Genomic DNA, 21,752 nt, shown 5'->3' on the forward strand with positions numbered 1-21,752 from the left:
TAGCAAGAATATCCTTCCTCAAATTTGGAGACCAGAACTGCACACAGTACTCCAGGTGCGGTCTCACTAGGGCCCTGTACAACTGCAGAAGGACCTCTTTGCTCCTATACTCAACTCCTCTTGTCATAAAGGCCAACATGCCATTAGCTTTTTTCACTGCCTGCTGTACCTGCACATTAACTTTAAGTGACTGATGAATAAGGATAGATACGTGGAGAGAGTTTGATGGGAGTGTGGGGAGAGTTAAAAACTGGGATTAGGGTAGGATTAAAGAGTGCTTGATATTCAATGCAAAGTCTGTGAGTCTGCTTCAATGCTATACACCTCTGTGTCTATATGACAATGAACCAAAGCTCTGTCTGTCCTCACAATTGGATACACAGAGTTGTTACAAATGTTGGTGCTAATTGTGCTGTATATTCACATGTTGAAATTTGTCCTCCAAATGTATTCCACAATCTTCAGTCCCCAAGCACCCTTTATTCTATATTGCAGGAAGATCAGGAGAGAGCTCCCCTGGTCATCATTTATCCTTACAAAAGCATCACTAAAATAGATGATCTACTGTTACTCCATCGCTGTGCCATGCCTCTTGGCTGACAGCAGCAAAAGGACTAAAGTGGTTGTAAAGTGTTGTGGTTGTGAAATGCATTATATATTGCGATCTCTTCAAGGGGCTCTTGAAAGGTATAAGTGAGAATGGGCTATCAGAACCACCTGTTTCCTGATAAAATATGAATCATGGCCTTAGGACACAATGTGAAAATTAAAAACACTTTTAAGTTGTACATCTAATAGAATTGCCTGAATTTGGAGACTGGATATATTTCCTTATTTTTTTAACACTCACTTACTTTGCAGTTGAATTGTGCATTTAAGAATCATTGAATATCATTTTGTTTTTTAAGCGCACGATTAATACATATCTGAGTTTTATTTCTACCCAACGTTAAGATTCGTGCACAGAATCAATGCTGAAAGCAACGTCTTGTTATCTGAAAATTGAACCACTTGAAAGGTGTAACTGGGTATAGGTTGTCAGCAGCATATGCTCCCCTGATGAACCACTCAAAATCCTTTAATCGAGGGATGAGCAATCATAAACGGCTCAAATCAAAGCGGGCACATATCTTGTGAACATTCTGTACTACCAAACTCACAAACCAGAACGGGGTAATGTTTACTTGGATAATTCTACTTGTATAAAGGACAGAAAGGTAACAGGAAAAAGATCACTTGCAAGATGGCTTGGATGTTTCTCACAGCTCTACAGACATGAACGTGAACAATGACAGGTAAATCTGTTCCTTTTATCTTATTAGCGTAATGTAAATATCTATTTGATTTGCAGATATGCAAGTAATTTCGTCAATATCGTTATCTACAGAGGGGAGCCTCTTTGTGTTTTGTTGCTTTGATTTGTATGCAGTGGAACATTTAGAGTTTAGTTCTGGCTCTGTTAAAGATATGTTTGTCTTCACATTTAGTTTTAGTTTCGAGTTATAGTATAAAGAGGCCCTTCGACCCCAGTTTAGTTTAGAGATAGTGTGGAAACAGGCCCTTCGGCAAGTCCACGCCGACCAGCGATCCCTGCACATTAACACTATCCTACACATCCCAGAGACAATTTACACTTATACCAAGCCAATTAACCTACAAACATGTACGTCTTTGGAGTGTGGGAAGAAACCGAGAAGATCTCGGAGAAAATCCACGCAGTCGTAGGGAGAACGTACAAACTCTGTACATAGTCGGGATCGAACACTGATCTCCATTATCCTACTTCCCATCCACTCCCTACACATAAGGGACAATTTACAGAGGCCAATTAATCTACAGACCCACACATCTATGGGATGTGGGATGAAACTGGAGCACCCAGAAGAAATCGATGTGATCACAGGGAGAATGTGCAAACTCCACACAGACAGCCCCCAAGGTCTGGATCAAACCCAGGTGTCTGGCTCTACCATCTGTTATTCTATAGTTTTCTCTTGTTGGGCAATAAAAGCTCATGTTGGCAATTTGGTTGCACAAATGTTGAAAGGCTTCTGGCTCCTTACCCATCGAACTATTGAACATTGGGCAACTTGGATAGGACGATAATCCTGCAGGCTATTCAGAAGCTAATAAGGAGTCAAGCCAAATTATATTTACCTTTAGATATCCATGATTAGTAGCAACCAGGAATGGAAAGTCAAATAAAAACAGAAACTGCTGAAAATACACATCTGTGGGATGATAAACAGAACTAAGATTTCTGGCTGAAACCACTTTATTGGAACTGCAAAGCCCAAAACATTTCACTAGTCCAGAGCTCACGATTACTCCCTACATCTAGTGTTTGAGATCAAGACAGACCAAGATCAGGAATTGCTGGCTTCACACCTCATCTTTTATGCATTTATTGGCTTTAAGGGCCTGTCCCAGTTACGCAATTTTTAAGGCGACTGCCGGCAACTGTCAAAGTCGTAGCAGATCGCCGAAAATTTCGGACAGTTTGATTTTTCCGCGATAAGCTGAGATCTGCCTCGACTCATTGGGAACTCCTCACGATCATGCCCGTGACACCCCAGTGAACGTGCGGAGACAGCCTAGTTGCCCGCAGTCGCCTTAAAATCGCCTAACTGGGACAGACTCTTTACACATGAAATTCCAAAAGACCAAACAATTCCCAGATATTCCAATTGTGGAGAATTCCACAGAACCCTTGCCTTCTCTTTCACTGTTATTTGATAACTTGCCAGTCTCACTGGTGAATGACCATGAGTTATGCTGCATAGAGACTCCCTTTTCTTAATTCCTTCAGTTATAAAGAGATGGCGTGACTTTTCTGATGTCACTTTCTATTTGATTTTAAGTTCAGTTGTGGTTAAAAGCAATGAGGGAGAGATTCTTTACAGTCAAAAATGCTTTGTTTCGTGCGTAGTTATTTACAGGAGGAGTTGGAAAAGTTGAGGACTTTTTTTTGTAAAAAAAATAAACTTTATTCAGAATAAAAAATATATACAAAACGAGGACAGTGCCAAATCTCTTCCAAATTTCTCACAGTCCGTACATTTATTAGTGTTATATTCGGTAGCATTTGCAAACTATCCTTATACCAAGCATTCTTGCCACTCATGTGGCCCCCAGGGTGATATCCCTTCCCTTGTTTGTGGGGTGTCTCCACTAGATCTTGCCCCTCAGTGTCCAGCAGTGGAAGGACCCGAGACTGTGTGTAGGAAGGAACTGCAGATTCTGGAGTAACTCAGCGGGACAGACAGCATCTCTGGATAGAAGGAATGGGTGACCTTTCAGGTTGGGACCCACCTTTAGACTGTTGACACACTTCAGTTTGAAGAAGTGGTCTCGACCCGAAACGTCACCCATGTCCCGCTGAATAACTCCAGCATTTGTGACAACGCTAGGCTGTGGTCCTCCACCCCAGAGTCTTGGCATTGACCGCACACCCAAAGGGCGACTCACTCTGAAATGGGCGTGAGTGGCAGAAACCTTCATCGTATTTAAGAAGTAATTGAACATACAGATGAAGGGATATTTGTAAGATAAGGCTGTTTTGTACTTTTATGATTAGCACTGATCAGAACAGCTGAATGACTGCTGCTGTTATACATTTCTTTTGTCCTATGATTCCATTACATCATGAACAAGTTCTCTTTCCTTACTGTATGTAAATTTGGTGTCAACCGAGAATGTGATAAATTTTACAGAATGGTTGGTCACTAAGGGATTGGGATTAGTCCTAGTTTCAAGTGGCACACTCTCAATAAATATCAAGAGAAAAGAACTTAAAAGAGTTCTTAAAAGAGAAAAACAGCTGGCTGTTTAGAATTCCAACTCGATGTGTTCCTGTCTTTCTGGTATTAACCTGCACAGTAACATTTAAATCTCTCGGTGAATGTGTACCTTTGAATTCCATCACATTCCCCAATGGGCTGAATATCTTCCTCTTGTGAAGAATAAGTCTATCGATCTAATGCAGATAATTATAAGATTTACCTAATGTGCTTTACAGGTGAACGTCAGATGTTGACAGGTGAATATCAAACATAAATAAACCAACTGTACCTTCTGGTCAGTCACATTCTGAAATGCAATGTTGATGCATCAGAGTCCACAAATTTGGGGTGAAATAACAGATGAAAATCCAAGTCAGTTGGTGGGAGGGAGCTCCTCTCTGACCCTGCTCAGAATCAGTCCAATAGAATTACCACCACAATCAGAGAGCATGCAAAACAAAGTTCTTCACTGTACCTCAGTACATGCGACAATAATAAACCGAAATCCAAATAACCAAACAGGTCAATTTCCAGACGGACACAAAATCCTGGAGTAACTTAGTGGGACAGGCAGCTTCTCTGGAGAGAAGGAATTCTCTGGAGAGAGATGCTGCCTGTCCCGCTGAGTTACTCCAGCATTTTGTGTCTGTCTTCAGTGTAAACCAACATCTGGGGTTCCCTCCAACACAGGTCCATTGCTATCTGGAGGAACAGAATTCATCCTCGCCTCAGTCTCTCCAAGAACACAACATTCTAGTATCTGCCCATAAAATCTGAAATTTAGCGAAGTGGAAATTACCCCTGCTTCAAAATCCACCTTTGATCGTTTCCCCACAGTCACGTTTCCCAGTATCATCCTAATTCTGCCCTTGTGGTTCCTTACAACCGAGGAACAGAACGTGTGATTTATAGCGAGAAGCGTTGTTTTCCTGATATTGATCTGTACGGTAATAAAATTCTTATCAGACACATGCCTTCGACTGAATCATGCAAGACCTTTTAACCAATTGGTATGAAGTGAACTACACAGATCAAACACATCAATGAAGATATTGATAGACCACAAAGAGAGAATACTGTTTACTTTGGCAGGAGGATCAGTAACCTGAAGGGATAGATTACGCTTAATTGACAACAGCTCTAAAAGTGGGATGGGGCAATTTGTTTTGTGTAGGACGTTGTTATGGTCTGAACACGACTGCCTAAACAGTAGTGGAAACAGATTCAAGTTGGCACTTTAAAAAGTTGAATTGAAAAAAAGGTATTGGGGATTAACCTTGACGTCTTTCAAATGCTGCACTGACAGATCATGTCATTTATCTTCCCAGTGATATGTTCCTTACAAGATCATAACCTCATTCTCTGGAACTTACTTTTTATACTCCTACACCTTCTACCTCCCCACTTTGTTCCGAAACATTCTGCAGCCTTGAGAGTTTGCATGTAGGAATGTGGAACTCAGTTTGTCTGGTCACCTTGCTGTAATGTTTATAACTTGGCTTAAGAAATCTCTTTTTTTTTTCTTTCCCCTCCGGTCGTTAAGAAGTTGCAGGTTGTAATTTCACAATTGCAAATAAGTGTAACGTGCGTTTTATCTTCAATGAATGATTCCACCCAGACCAACATCACAAGTGGGAAGGAACAACGATTGATCTGTTTCTTCCTTAAACCAGGAAGGCGGCAACGGAACAAGTTACAACTGGGGCCACCCAAATCAAGGGAAGGAGTCCAATTACACAAGCGAAGACAGAGCCTCAGGTAACGTAACCACACTTCACTGAAAACATTCAGCAAATGCAGAGTTTATTTGAAAAAAAACCCAACTAATTTCTGCACCAAACTGTGCTGAGGATTTTTACAACAATTGTCCTGTTTGTTTTCCTGATGGTCGCAAATCGCATTTCCACTCCTGGCATTGGCTTGGGGGAGCTTTCTTCCGCTCCAACTCGGAGTTAGGAATGGGAGTGAGAATACTGACTCATTTTTCGCTGCCTGGTTTGGGTGACATTGGATTTATGGAATTGTCCTCCTCGGGCTGAAACCCAATGCTGAGCATCCATTCCCGGAATGGCTTCCATTCCTGAGAACTGTCTGTCTGCTGATTTCTCTGTAAGACAGAAAAATCTGTTTTCGTTAGCTACCCATATTAGAATATAGAACAGTACAGCACAAGAACAGGCCCTTTGGCCCACGATGTCTCTGCTGAACATAATGCCAAGACCAACGTATCTGCCAGCATACAATTCGTATCGCTCCATTCCCTGCACATCCATATACCCATCTAAACGCCTCTTAAATGCTTCTATTATACCACTCAGCAAACGCTTACAGTAATTCTTTCACCAGTAAATAATCATCCTAGGAATATCCCCAATTAAATTAATCGAATATATTCAATATCCAGTTATTGATGAATCCTATGAAATGTTTTATCATTATATCATTATTACTACTGAGAGATTTCTGTAAGTTCGATCATTTGATCAAAGGGTTCTCCAAATATTCCATGAAAATCCCTCCCTAAGTTTTTCTTCTCTTCTTTCATTCGTTCTTCCTTTAAACCCATGACTGACACCCCGAATGAGAGTCATGTCTTCAGTCAGATATCCATTTAGCGATTCCACTTCTGCAAAGAGCTTTCACTTTACTAAGGTAGTGCAGTGGGCAGGTCAGACTTATTTCATTTACAGCATGACTGCAATTTGTAGATAACCTGTGTCACCACAGGGCATGGATACGGTGCTAACAACCTCCATGGAAAATCGAAAGCAAAGTGGAAAAATAGATCAAATGAAGAGAGAGAGCGTTGCCCTACAAGGTCCCTTGGGTGCTGATTGTATACAATAACTTTATGCTCTATAGTAAATGCAGCAATGTAACAAGTCAATCAGTCTAGCATTTATATTCCACACATCCCTCCACCCAACCACCTCCATCCACTGCCATCTTTCAGTTCCTTTCTCATCTCTGCTGCATGAACGTGCATCCATGCTGTTCATCTCAGTCACGCCCTCTGTCCACGAGTTCCACATTTTAACCCTCTTCTGGTTATAGATGCTTCTCCTAAATTTTTTTGGGGATTTATTAGTTACTCTTTTACATTTCTTACTCTATTCCTGCAGCGCACATGGAAAAATCTCAACATCCAGAAAGCAAATTACTTGGGCAGCTGAAAATCCAAAATTATAGTGGAGAATGCTCAGCATTCTCTTCGTAGAACCTTAGAATCGTTGAGCACAGAAGAAGTTTCCACTAGTGGGAGAGTCTAGGACCAGAGTTCATAGCCTCAGAATTAAAGGACGTTCCTTTAGGAAAATGAAGGGTAATTTCTTTAGTCACAGGGTGGTGAATCTGTGGAATTCATTGCCACAGAAGGCTGTGGAGGCCAAAACTGTGGATATTTAAGGTGGAGGTTGACAGATTCTTGATTAGAACGGGTGTCGGGTTATGGGGAGAAGGCAGGAGAATGAGGTTAGGAGGGAGAGATAGATCAGCCATGATTGAATGGTGGAGTCGACTTGACAGGCCACATGACCTAATTCTGCTCCTGTCACTTATGAACTTATGAAGATTATAATGTCCATGTCAGTCAAAAATGGCATTATCCCATTGTCTAGATCTTGGCCCACAGCAAAAAGTTACTACTCAGATTTTTTTTAAATCTTCCCTCTCTCAGGAACCTCCACCCTCTCATTTAAGACTCCCCTACCCTGGGAAAACATTGTAGCTATTCACCTTATCTATGCCCTCATGATTACGTTTCTGTACAGAAATCAGAAAGTAAATCCTTATCTCTTGCCGGTGAGTGTATTCCAAAATGTAGAACGTGGGACAAATCATCTGCTTCAAACGACATCGACCCATACATTACCTAAGAAGAACCGCCATATATTACGAGCTTATAAAGCTGAAGGATATTCACTTCAAACTGCTGCTTGGTTTAAAGGATTTGTATCAAAGTTTTTTTTTGATCGACAGCATAACCCATTGACAATAGTTTTTTTTTCCTGGAGAATGTGAGAGTTGAAATAAAGCAGTTGTTTTGCAGCCTGTTATCTGGCATCCTCTCATGGCTTATCTTCCTGTAGATCATTACTGTTGCACCCAGTTTATGTTAGGAAAATAAATCACATCAGGCTGTCCTCCCATCCCCAGCTGTTCTTCTGTTGCCCAGCTAACTAGAGGGTCACAAGGTCATAAGCAATAGGGGGGCCCAGATGCCCACATTCAAAATAAAGTTTCACTTGAAACAATACTTTTTTTTAAATTAAAAGTGTCATTTAGTCATGACAGCCTCAATTCTGCTCTCCATTCAATCAGGTCACAGTTGATCTGATCTTGGTCTCTGCTCCACTTTCCTGCCTGTTCCCCATAACCATTCACTCATCTATAGTCCAGACATCTGTTGGATTTCAATAGCTCTTAGAAAATAGGTGCAGGAGGAGGCCATTTGGACCTTCGAGCCTGCACCGCCATTCAATATGATCATGGCTGAACATCCAGCACAGTAACGTGTACCTGCCTTCTCTCCCTTTAGCCACAAGGGCCACATCTAACTCCCTCTTAAATATAGCCAATGAACTGGCCTCAACTACCTTCTGTGGCAGAGAATTCCACATAGAAACATAGAAAATAGGTGCAGGAGGAGGCCATTTGGACCTTCGAACCAGCACTGCCATTCATTGTGAGCATGGCTGATCATCTACAATCAGTAACACACAACTACACAAAAGGTAACATAAACATCCACCACAGCGAATTCCCAACATTCCTCACTGTGATGGAAGGCAATAAAGCCTAAGCTTCTTCTTCTTTATTCTCCCGCGGCCGGGGCAGTCGAACTATCTGCAGTCAGGGCAATCAAAGCTCCCACGTCGGGGCGATCGAAGCTCCCGCTTCTGGGCGGTCGAAGCTCCTGCGGTTGGAGCTCCCGAAGTCGGTCTCTAACCAGGGACCGTGAGCTCCACGATGTCAAAGTCCGCAGGCTCCCGCGGTTTGAGCCCCAAGGTCGATCCCCGACAGGGATCGCCAGCTCCACTATGTTACGTACTGCAGGCTCCCACGGTTGGAGCTCTCGAAGTCAGTCTCCAGCAAGAGGCCGCCTACTCCACGAAGTTAGGCTGCAGTGCGGACAGAGATACGATACGAAAAGAAATCACATCTCGGTCGAGGTAAGAGATTTAAAAAATCCTAATTTCCCCCAACCCCACCCCCCCCCCTCCCCCCCCAACATAAAACAAGCTAAAGAACACTAAAACATTTAACATATACTAAAAAACACCAACGAAGGAAGGGATGAGACAGACTGGTCACTGCGGGCGCCACCCAGTGGTTGTAAAGTAACTGTGCGGTTGGCAGAGTGAGGGTGTTTATTTAGGATTTTAATTAAGTGCTAAGATGAGCGGCATGAAATCGTTTGACATCCTGCTTGCTGGTTCTGACATCTCAATAGCAATGACGACTAATTTTAATCGCACATCACCTCTATCCAAGAATAAGCACACTTAATTAAAGCTCGCTGCCCAGGTGTTCCTGATAGCTGATAAATAAAGATGGAACTGTGGTATGCAAATGTAGCTTTTAATCAAGTTTTATTTAAAAGTGAATTATTGAAGTGTTTTGTTTATTCGTTTTTCAGGTTGTGGGGGGGTGGGGTGGAGGAGGTGGAGGGGTGGGGGGTCACCTGCCTGTTTTTGTTGCCCGTCTCGAATTGCCTCAGAAACCAATGTCTTGCCGGGCTATTTCAGAGGACATTTATGAGTGCTGGCGGTGAAGGCTGAAGAGTGGGAACACCTGCCAGTGCTCACTGACTACAGGGATAGTCAACTGATGGACACTCAGGAAAGTTCCTGGGTGCATTTGTTCCCTAGAGGTCAGCAGCTGTAGGAGAAGAGGGGTGTAGCAGATCCTTGCTTCTACTCTATTTCTCCCACGATACCTTTAATTGCGTTGAGACGGCTCTGGAGTCGCACATGCACCAGACTAGGTAGGGTTGGCAGATGTGACCAAAGGACGGAAGGGCCAGCTACTCTGACCTGGAGACATTGGCGAAGTAAAGAGATGTGGACATTGTAGATTGTGCATGCCAGTTCACCTTCACTATATACATATAGTGTCACATTCACTATGCATGCTGCACATTCCACACACGATCCAGTCCGGATCTTCACTCCCACCTTGACTATATACGCTGCCGGTCGCTGCCTTCCAGGCAGACCGAGACCAGACTGTGAAGACGATAGCACTTATTGTTACCTTCGCTTGAGTACAAATAAACTATGAGTTGCAACTCTTGTGTATTGGCATGAATACACAACATGGTGTCAGAAGTGGGATTGAAGATCCGGACAACAGACATGGAAGTGAGTTGCAATCACCAGCTCAGTCAAAACAAGAAGGAGAGCACAAGTCGTTCAGGGTGAGCAAGGTGAAGGATAATGATGGATATCCCAAGCAAGAACACATACCGTTCCTCAGCAAATATCTGTCTGCATCTCTCTTGACTGCCACCCCTTCACAGACCCTTCCTTTCATTCCCTCCAACTGAAAACCTCTCTGATGTCGATCTGTTGCCAGCAGATTCACTCTTTATTTCAGAGTTCCAGAACTTGCTGTTTTATGCCTTTCATCATATGAGCCAGCGTTGCTGAAAGATAAAACTACATAAAATGAAATACGCATTTTGTATCTTTCCTTGGCTCCAGGGATACTGCCTGACCCGCTAAGTTACTCCAGCATTTTGTGTCTTATCTTGGCTCCACCTTGGCTTATCTTGACCTGCTGAGTTGCCCAAACATTTTTTTGTTTTTCCAAACTAAATATAACACCCAGACTCTAAACCTATATTTGCTAATCTTCAAATATATAAGGGAGTAAGAGAGTAGGTGGTCTATAGGTGTTACCGAGTTCTGTTGGTGAAGTGGCCAGTAGATGCACTAAGTTGCACTAAGCTTTTACCGAGCGCCTGACACAACATCTGTGCCTCTTTTAGATCTTAAATCAAACATCTCCAAAATTTTATCATTGTTCAACTTCTATCAAGGAGAAGTTATACTTCACCCTTGTTAGACCACGTTTGGACTACACAGTTGCAGCATGAGATCCATACACAAATAAAAACATTTCTTCCATCGAACGTGTCCAAAGACAGGCAGCTCGTTTTGTTACAAATACCTATGAGAGAGAAGCGAGTGTTACCGAACTTCTAAATTCATTGGGGTGGAACACTCTCCAAGACAGGCGTAAAGCCCACCGTTTGACCTGTTTTTACAAAATGTTAAATGGTCAGCTCGACATAGATTGCCACATCTACACCAAACCCAAACCTGTCAGGAGTAGACGAGGGCATTCGATTCAATGTGAGATACCAGCTATCAAGACAGATGTGTACGACAATTCATTCTTCCCGCGCACAATTAAAGCATGGAATAGTCTTCACCTTACTATAGTTATTTGACCAGACTACATTTAAAGCAGTTCTTCTCCAAGAAGCCCTTCTTGCTAAAGTCCACATTCCGCCACCTCCAGTTTAAATTCCATTTGGAATATTTTGGAGGACCAAGAACCAAGGGGGAATCTCGATTGGAGATCGGCGGGTCGCATTGCATTTCATATGATAACAGAAAGAGTCGGAAATATTCCACAAGTCTGGCCGCATCTGTAATAGTTTATGTTTTGACTTTTATTTTTACACAGAGGGTGATGGGGGTCTGGGGTGGTGGTGGTGGAGGCAAATCGAACGAGGGGACATTGTTACAAAATTTGGGGGGCAGTTGTTTAAAATAGAGGTGCGTACGAGCAACTTCATGTAGAAGTAAATTTCTGGTATCCTTTACCCTGGAGGTTATTATGGAGGCTTGATGGTTGGGATTATTTAAAATGGAATCAAATAATTATTTGAAAGATTAGGAAATTGAGGTCTAGAGGGAACTGGTACAGAAGAGCAGGTCAAGAGGCCATGACCACAATGAATAGCAGGGCAGGTTTGAGGGGCTGAGGAATGCAATCCTGCCCCTGCTAAAGACATTGAATGCTGGAGTAACCCAGCGGGTCAGGCAGCATCTCTCTCGAGAGAACATAAATAGGTGATGTTTCAGGAGTTGATCCTTCTTCAGACCCGAATCGAAACATCACCTATCCATGTTCTCAAGGGATGTTTCCTGACCCACTGAGTTACTCCAGCACTTTGTGTCTTTCTTTGGTAAACCAGCATCTGCAGTTCCTTGTTTCTATAGTAATAATCCTGCTTCTGTTTTCTCATGTTGTCATATGCTAACCTGTTTCACAGATAGTAGCTCTGCACAGAAGGAAATTATTTTCTCATGCTCCTGCCACCTCTTTGTTCATCATTATGCTTGAATCTTATTAAAGTAGTCCATGTCCTCAAACTTCCTTATACATGAAAACATTGACAATTAAATAGTAGAGGAGCCATTTGAGCCTGCATTGAACTTAGAATTCACCATGAAGAGTTGTTTTTGGAGTTCGTTTTACTAAATTTCATAATCTTATTTCTCCCCAGTGCCCATGTATATATATGACCTTTAATAGATAATTACAAGTATTTTACCAATTAACTAAATGTAAATCAAAAATCGATGCAAAGCAGCAATGAAATGACTATTTGTACAATACAATACAATACAATATATCTTTATTGTCATTGTACAGGGGTACAACGAGATTGGGAATGCGCCTCCCATACGATGCAATAATTTAATTAATTTAAACAGCAAATTAATTAGTTATTTTTTCAAATTAGATGCTTAATCACAGTCTTCTGTCTTTAATTAAATTATTGTCTTTGCATTACACTATTGTAGTGTTTTAGATCACCATCTCCACGTTTCATCAATGAAACCATTTTTTTGGGAGCCAAACTGAATAACATGAAATTAGATGAAGTAGAGGGAAGAAATGCTGGAAGCATTTTGGAATTAATCCTGGTGAGGAGGATAAGGGGATGGTTTGGAGCAGTTCAACACAGCATTCAAAGTAAAACAAGTCACATATCTTCAGAAGACAGAGAATATATCCTTAATGTAGCCAGTTCAAAGTAGAGTACTTGAAGATCTTGAATAAAATAAATAAGAAACTATGTGGCTTGCCTCTTTGAAGGTGTCTCTCGGAAGGTGTATATGAGTTTTATGCACATTTACAATATTGAGCAAAAATAAGTAAAAATCTTCCTCAATATTTGTAAATATATAGTCAGTTTCTCAGCATTAAAAGAGATCAATTAATATTTTTTGGGAGTTGTTTACCTGAGACTCGATGTGGTTCGATTCCCCATTTGTCTCTGTATCTTTCTTAAAGCGTCAATGTTTCCTTGAAGGTTTGGAGCATAAAGCTGCAAGTACTGTAACAGATATTACTTCCCCGATAACTTGATGAAGTTAAAATGACATCTGTGAAAATTAAACTTTTCTCATTCTTTGTTATGGCAACTGGTCTAAATGCAGCAAGTTGCAAGTTGGGAATAATAAATAAGTAGAGAGAAACATTTATAATCAATATCTCTCTGACTTCCAAAAAATAGGTATTGAAGGCTTCAATGGATAAGTAAACCTTTCGTGAGGTTTTACGGAATGATTGATAACGTTGGAGAGTAAGGTTGGAGGGGACTGAGATGTTATTCCCAATGATATTTGCTGTTTCCAAGTATTGATCGGTTGTGAAATCATGCTTTGCCTGTTACAGCACTATCAGCATGGATGATGATGCCAAATGGTTGGAGTGGGTTACTAAGCAGTTCGAAAATATTGCCGGCGAGGGTAAGGAGATTGATTTGGAAGAATTCAAGACAGCTCTCAAAGTGAAAGAGGCAAGCATTAATTCATGCACTGAGAGAATATCTCACACCTGTTGCCATTTCATACCTCAGTCATTCCAGCTTGTTAAAGTTAAACTGGAATAAGTGCAATATCTTTCTTGTGAACAACCACTGTAGGCGGGCAATCAGATTGCAACATGCCATGTTTTTATGTGCTGTGTGATTTAACTTAAACGGAAATAAGCGCAAAGGTAAAATGTGGACTCTCTTTTATGTTCAAGTGTTTAGGATCACAGAGATATAGCATATGGCATATGAATTAGAAACATTTGAATACCACCATTATGATTTTGGATCACAGACAGGGTGGCCACTCATGCAGAAGGTTTTATAAAACTTTATATAAAATCTTTGCAATCTGCTTTGATGTAACGAGAGAGACAGACCCTACCTGTGGGAGCCGCAGGTTGACAACCTCAGCACTGGGTACCAGCAACTCTTGGATATGTACTGACCCGTCATGACGGCTCTCAGTTGGACAAACCTCCCCCTCCAACCATTAGCACATCGATCTACCAGCGGAACCTTTGCTTGGCTTCCCCTCACATTTGCCTATCTGTAGCCTAACCCCCTTAACTTCACATCGAGCCATCACCCTCCCCAATAAGGTTCCTTCTACCTTTACAATCACTAGCCCTATCCATACCCCCACCACAAACTTGACTATCAACTTCCTGCTACAACCTGCCCCCAACCCACTTACCCATTGAGCTAATCAAGACCCAACCCCTTACCAATACGCAATTCTAACGTGCCTCCTTCCCCACCCCCTACCCCCATTCAACTCTACCCCACATGATCTGGACTTGGTCAGAGCTGAGGTTACCTGGTTATTTTGACAGTGTGTCATGGTAAAACTGCTGAAGTTTGTATTGATAGATCATAATATCAAACCAACAAAGATCAGGAAGGGTTATGATCTGAAATGTCACCAATCCATTTTATCCAGAGATGCTGCCTGACTCGCTGAGTTACTCCAGCACTTTGTTTTGAAGATGAGGACACATCAGCCCACATATGGATCCAAAGAGGTGTCATCCAACCAATATTACAGTGTTTAATACCCCAGTTTAATTCCTCTTAGATAGAGCCACCATGGGTTCAACAAGCAAAATAACCTTCTTTCCAGTTGAAGTCCTGAGTCCACTGATCCCAGCCAGGATAATCATTATCTCTTCATCAACACTGCTTCTGTGTTCTTGCTGGAGATTCCAATTCTAACTCTCCTTCTTGTACCCTTTTCCCTGCACTCTTTTCAAATCTTCCATTGCAGGCTCAAATTTTGCACTGAAGCTTCAACTTCAATCTGTTTCCTAACACTTAAAATCCATTCGACAAAGGGTAATATTTCAAAATCAATTACCAGAGAGGAATACGAGAATATATTTTAATGGAGAATGTTGTTCGAATCAGGAAAGTTCTGATCAGTTGTCGTTATTGTTAAGACCAGTAATACCATTCCTGAAAAGGTTACTGGAGGCAGATTAAAACATAACCTTATAAAGGGACATGGTTAAGAAATTGAAATGTAAGCGTTTCTATTCAAGACAATGAAGAGGTAAAAGAGTCCTATTGAATAGTCCTTTCAAAGACCCGATGCATGTACGATGAAGGTCCAAACAACAGCAAGAGAAATGTTTCCCATTGGTGGAAGCCTCAGGTCTAGAATATATGAAGGATGACATGCTGAGACTTTACTGTGATTCCAGGATGGGCTGGTATTTGTGCTATTGATTCCAGGAAGGCTTAATTTTCTTTTTGTTTCAATGTCTATTTTGCCAGTCTTTCTTCGCAGAAAGGTTTTTTGCTCTGTTTGACTCTGACGGGAGTGGCAGCATAAGCCTGGATGAATTGCTGAAGGCTCTAAATCTCCTCACGCATGGGAGTGAAACAGACAAGCTACACTTCCTCTTCCAAGTCTATGATGTCGATGGTAATAATCTTTAATTCATGACGTACCCTTGTGGAGCAGACCCGATGGGCTGAATGGCATAATTCTGCTCCAATAGACATGGTCAAAGTATGTCTATGTCTCATGGTCAAAGTAAATTACGTTTTATGGCACATGCATTATAATCATTATTGTAATGCCACACTCAGGACTGAAGAAACCTTGTCCTCTACTTTTTAGAATAATGAAAGGTGATCTCATTGAGCTGTACATCCGTGGTGGATTGTCAGGGTAGATGTTGAAGATTAGTTCTTGTACCTGGAGAGTTGAGAACTGGAAACACACTTCACAGATTGGCCACTTAGGACAGCTATGAGGAGAAATATCTTCATTTTGGAGGGTTGGGAATTTTTGGAATTCTTTAGGCCAGAAGGTTGCCAATACTCAGTCAATGTGTGTGTTCAATATTTATTCAGACACAAAGGTATTGAGTGGGAGATTGGCCTTCAGACAGGACCGACCAAAATGAAGATTTGAAGAACCTAAAGATCTCCTTCGTCTCAACAGAGTTGATGCCAATGTGGAGAGAATCTGTTGCAGGGAGTGAGGAGTGAGATTGCTCCCTCAGATGGCAAAAGCTCAATACCCCATCTTTGCAAAATTAGAGGTGAAATTAGTCTTTGAACGTCAGCACTAGATATGTGAATACGCACTGATGGCTGATTCAGCTGACCCCCACACACTCACCTTTGTCACCTTCAAAGGGCAGAATGCTCAGGGGTAGTTTAGTTTGGTTTAGAGATATAGCTTGGAAACAGGCCCTTCGGCCCACCAAGTCCGCACCGATCAGTGATCCCCGCACAATAACACCACCCTACCCATACTAGGGGCAATCTACATTTACACCAAGCCAATTAACCTACATACCTGTACGACTTTGGAGTGTGGGAGGAAACCGAAGATCTTGGAGAAAACCCATTGCTGGTCACGGGGAGAATGTACAAGCTCGGTATAGACAGTATCGGTAGTCAGGATCGAACCAGGGTCTCTGGCGCTATAAGGCAGCAACTCAACCGCTGGTCCACTGTGCCGACCCTCTCATCAGGCGTATCATCAGCTGCCAATTGCTACAGTCACCTAGGATGCTGATGAATAAAGATCAATTTCCCCCCCATAGTCTTACAAATTTGTCTCTGGTGTCTTGTTTTTTCTAAAATCATGTGGAAAGTACAAGGTTACAGCACATCATTTGACCCAGCAATCCCTTTACTAACAGCAGTCTTCATCTCATGCGCCCCCCTTCTTCTCTATCTTTTTATGACTCTTGTACAGTATGCAATATATTTCCCAACATTGGCATGATTTCGGCTTTGATCAGAACATCCAATAGTGCATTCCCTTCTGCTTTCTGTTCTAAATCGTTTACAAGTTGTAGTGAATGCACAGAAGTGGAATCAATTGAAATGTGACACTGAACTATCCGAAGAGCTGTTACAACAAACACTTAATCAGAAAAATAAGTTTTTAAGGAAAGACTTAGAGAAATAGTTTCAGATCTAAAGGCCCAGGAATATTTTGTCACAATGGTTCAGAAGTGCAGCAAAGTTATTTCTGGAATGTGATTGCGAGAATTGGACAGGTACATGGATCGGGAAGGTTTAGAGGAATGTAGGCCAAACGCAGGCAGCTGCCCCATGTAGTATAGATGGGGCATCTTGGTTGGCAGGTTGGGGTGAAGGGCCTGTTTCCATACTGTATGACTCATATTGGAGATGTGGAGGGCCCTTGAAGGTTGGAGGAGGTCACAAAAAAGAGGCATCGATGGATTTGAAAATAAGGAAGACATTATTTTCTCTAGCTAACACCTGACAGCAATTGAACCCTTTGGTCTCTCTTTGTTACCATCTCTGTTAAGCCATGCTTTAACTCTCCGTTCTAATGAAGATAGCCATTGCTGACATTGAGTCTAACCACAGGCAGCGGCTCCATTGACCCGGATGAGCTGCACACGGTCCTTAAATCCTGCTTGAGGGAAAGTGCCATTTCGCTGCCGGAGGAGAAGCTGGATGACCTCACTCTGGCGCTCTTTGAATCTGCCGATAAAGACAACAGTGGCACCATTACCTTTGAGGAGCTGAAGGAGGAGCTAGAAAACTTTCCAGAAGTCATGGAGAACTTGACAATCAGGTAACCAGTTTGAAGCGAATCCAGTTCTTAGCCTGCTCTTGGCTGTGGCAAAATGGACTGGAACAACATACATGACACGTTTGATAAAAGCAACAGATCAAGTTGATCGGTTTAGCTTGATGTTTAGTGCATTATTGGGGAGAAAATGAGAAACTTAAACTTGCATCCAACCCCTAACCCCTAATCAGTAGCCTGGGGGCTTGCCTAGGCTTACGTGGATTGTGGGCGCCCCATACCTCAAACATGTGCACAGGAACATGCACTTTTGACTGTTTCTTTTCCTTTGCAAATGGTGTCAAAATATGACAACTGTGCATTTGTGGTTGTGCAAAAGAATTTCACGGTGCTGTGCATATGTGACACTAAAGAACCATTGAACCATTGAACCCCTGACCTGGGGATAACCCTGACCTCGGGTGCTCTTGGGGTGAAGTTTGCATGGTCTGAATTTAACTAGAGTGCTCCAGTTTCCTCCCAAACTCCCAAAGACATGTGAGTTTGCGGATTAATTGGCAGTTGCAAATCTCCTCGGACGTGTAGTTGGGGAGGGAGAGCTGATGCCAATGTGAAGAGAATTTGCGATGGGGAAAACTGGTGAGGAGTGCGATTGTTCTCTCTGGCTAAGGCTCAATACCCCAAAATAATACCCTATGTCAGAAGGAAATATGGAAACCCACACTGTAACTAACACAGGGTTTAGATTTTGCCACAAATCGTACGAGGCAGACGATGATCTATCCCGGTGACATTTGTTTGTGGATATTGAGCACGAGGGACTATGGGAGCCCTCCTGTCTCACATAAGCACCATTTTTTTCAATTGAATCATGAGCAGTATGGTGAAGCTATAGGTAGTGTAACAATTTCCCCACTCCAGCAACCCGGGTTCAATCATGACTTCCAGTTTTGTCTTTTGGAGTCTGCACATTCTCCTGTGATTGTGTAGGTTTTCCCCAGATGCTCCAGTTTCCTTACATATCCCAAATATCACCAGATCATTCCCACACAAGGTCACAGACACAGGAATATTGATCAGTTATTCCTCTCCTGAGTACAAGAACAACAAGCACATTGGAAGTGACATTCCCAAGGAGAGTCCCTGTCTCAGCACTGGGCTTGCATCTCAGATTCTTTAGTTTAGTTGAGACATACACCATGGAAACAGGCCCTTCAGCCCACCGAGTCCACGCCGAGCAGCGATTCCCGCACATTTAAGCTGTCCTACACACACTGGGGATAATTTACAATGTTACCAAGCCAATTAGCCTACAAACCCATATGACTTTGGAGTGTGGGAGGAAACCCCGGAGAAAACCCACGAGGAGAACGTACAAACTTTGTACAAACAGAAGCTGCAGTCAGGATTGAACCTAGGTCTCTGGCGCAGTAAGGCAGCAACTGTACCGCTCCCCCAGCTACCTTCTCGACTGACTCTGTCCTTTTGTAGTAAATTCATTGCATCCACTCTCAGTTCCACCAGAATCGTGCTCCAACCTCACCATCACAGTAGGCCGGAACGGAGGAAGGATTGATTGCAATTTGCTAAGGAGCTCCATGCTGCTCCTTGAATACACAATCTCTAATTGCCTTCTGCATTAGATTGATTAATTAAGTGTAAACCAGAGGCTGTGTTTGCCTTTGATGGTTAATGATATTGAAACATCTTTGACAGGAAGGGCCTGCACTGTGAAGTGTGTTTGGAGACTTCTTGTTGGTGAATTTGGAGCAGTATAGGGTTGGAGCGATCAAACTGATATTTGATCCTGAAATTGTGAAGCTTTAGATGCAGACATTTAAAAACTGATATTCAAGTCAGATAGCCTGTGTGTCACGCCTAACATTAAACTAACTGTTTAAAGAGCAGACATGGAAGGTATAGATTTTGTATTTTGTTTCTGGGGCATTTTGTGGTTCAAAGCACATATATTGTGGCCCAGCAATAGAAGTGTGTACTGTTAGTTTCTAGAGGAAGGATTAATATTTGTTGTGATTTACCACCAGTGGGATCTTCTTGGGGATTAGCCTGGGAGAGGTGATGCCCATTGTAAATATGGGTAGACCGCGATCAGCTGAAATGATGCAGGCACAGCCAATCTGGAGCTCAGCTAGCGGCACTTCTTACTCGTGCATTGTTCTGAATGCTTGGGGAACAAGGAGACAAATCCTTCCATCCCCATCACACACCACTAGTCGAGATGGAGTAGTTGGGCCGAAGGGCCTGTTTCTGCCCTCTCTGCCCACTCTCTCAAACCAATGATATTAAAGGGACTATCATCCACTTTCAATTTTATTGTTGATTGATTTCTACCATTTGGACGGTTTCTCCATTTAATATTGGGCAATACACCGATCAGCCAAAACATTATGACCTGATGAGCCAAAACATTATGACCACCTGCCTAATATGCTGTTGGTCCTCCGTGTGCAGCCCCATATGCAGCAGGGTGCGATGCACTGTGTATTGTGACACATTCCTCCCGTGACCACCATTAACATTTTCTGTGACTTGTGCCATAGTACATCTTCCATCGGTACGGACCAGACGGGATAGCCTTTGTTGTCCTCGCACATCGATGAGCCTTGGGCGCCCAACACCCTGTCACCAGTTTGTGGTTTGTCCTTCCTCGGACCACTGTCGGTAGCTACTCACCACTGCTGACAGGGAGCACGCCACAAGCCTTGCCGTTTCAGAAATGCTCTGACCCAATCGTTAACAATTTGGCCCCTGTCAAAGTCGCTCAGGTCTTTACTCCTGCCCATTTCTCCTGCATCCAACACATTAACTTCAAGAACTGACTGTTCACTTGCTGCCTAATATATCCCACCCCTTGACATGTGCCATTGTAACAAGATAATCAATGTTATTCACTGCGCTTGTCAGTGGTCATAATGTTTTGGCTGGTCGGTGTATATGCAGGTTTTCCCCGAGACTCTTGGATCCGAAAAAATGAATTAAAAAAAGGCAAAAAATTAGTTGGCAGTGGTAAAAGTAGTGGAAAAGTATAGTGGATCCTGCGATATAAATGGGATTAGCAGAACTCTATGTGAGATGTTGAATACAATCTTTTCTGAAGAAGGGTCTCGACCCGAAACGTCACCCATTCCTTCTCTCCCGAGATGCTGCCTGACCTGCTGAGTTACTCCAGCATTTTGTGAATAAATGTTGAATACAATGATGATTATGGCTGATTAATAATACCCTTGAGGATATGTCCAGTTAGTACGTCCTCACAGCTAACGGTGAAATGTTCAATTTCCTCTAGCGCTGCCAACTGGTTAAAACCACCGATTGCAGAGGATTACGCAAGAAAACCCCCACGTTACCTGACTCCAGCCTACTGGCACAACAACAGCCGCAAACTGCTCTTCATGTGTGGCTACCTTCTGGTCAACATCTTGCTTTTTGCATTTGCGGCAGTGAACCACAGCAACTTTGGCGAATGGTTTATGTTGGCAAAAGGCTGTGGTCAGTGCCTTAACTTCAATTGCACCTTCATCGTGGTGAGTGATGGCACGTGCTTCTATTCACAGCAAAGCTTTCCACTGCAACTTTACATTGCGGAAACAAAAACTGTGGGGATTTTCATGTTGGCTTAAGAAAATAACTGCAGATGCTGGTACAAATCGAAGGTATTTATTCACAAAATGCTGGAGTAACTCAGCAGGTCAGGCAGCATCTCAGGAGAGAAGGAATGGGTGACGTTTCGGGACCCGAAACGTCACCCATTCCTTCTCTCCCGAGATGCTGCCTGACCTGCTGAGTTACTCCAGCATTTTGTGAATAAATTCATGTTGGCTTAGATGCTCAAAGTCTCATCCAATGTGGTACGCATCTGTGCGCATTGAAAGCACAGAAAATAGGAACAGGAGGAGGCCTTTCAGCCCTTCAAGCCTATTCCACCATTCAATATGATCATGGGTGATCCTTCAATTCAATACGCTGTTCGTGCTCTCCCCTTAATTCCCTCATTCCTTTTATTGCTCGAATATTATTCGTGACTTGGCTTCCACTGTCTTCTGTGGTAGAGAATTTCACAAGTTCACCACTCTCCGGAAGAAGA

The 21,752-nt window shown here is 42.6% G+C and overlaps 1 protein-coding gene across 1 annotated transcript in view; it reads left to right on the forward strand.

The window, feature by feature from the left end:
• The first annotated feature begins 10,099 nt into the window (after positions 1–10,099).
• nox5 (NADPH oxidase, EF-hand calcium binding domain 5) overlaps positions 10,100–21,752 on the forward strand; it is a 60,473-nt gene continuing 48,820 nt past the window's right edge. The window contains exons 1-5 of the mRNA XM_078427184.1: positions 10,100–10,200; positions 13,482–13,605; positions 15,397–15,547; positions 17,482–17,692; positions 20,955–21,192. Of these exons, the coding sequence (XP_078283310.1) occupies positions 10,100–10,200; positions 13,482–13,605; positions 15,397–15,547; positions 17,482–17,692; positions 20,955–21,192 (825 nt within the window). The remainder of the gene's footprint in view (positions 10,201–13,481; positions 13,606–15,396; positions 15,548–17,481; positions 17,693–20,954; positions 21,193–21,752) is intronic.

The sequence above is a fragment of the Rhinoraja longicauda genome, chromosome 33, assembly GCF_053455715.1.
Source record: "Rhinoraja longicauda isolate Sanriku21f chromosome 33, sRhiLon1.1, whole genome shotgun sequence".
NCBI lineage: Eukaryota > Metazoa > Chordata > Chondrichthyes > Rajiformes > Arhynchobatidae > Rhinoraja > Rhinoraja longicauda.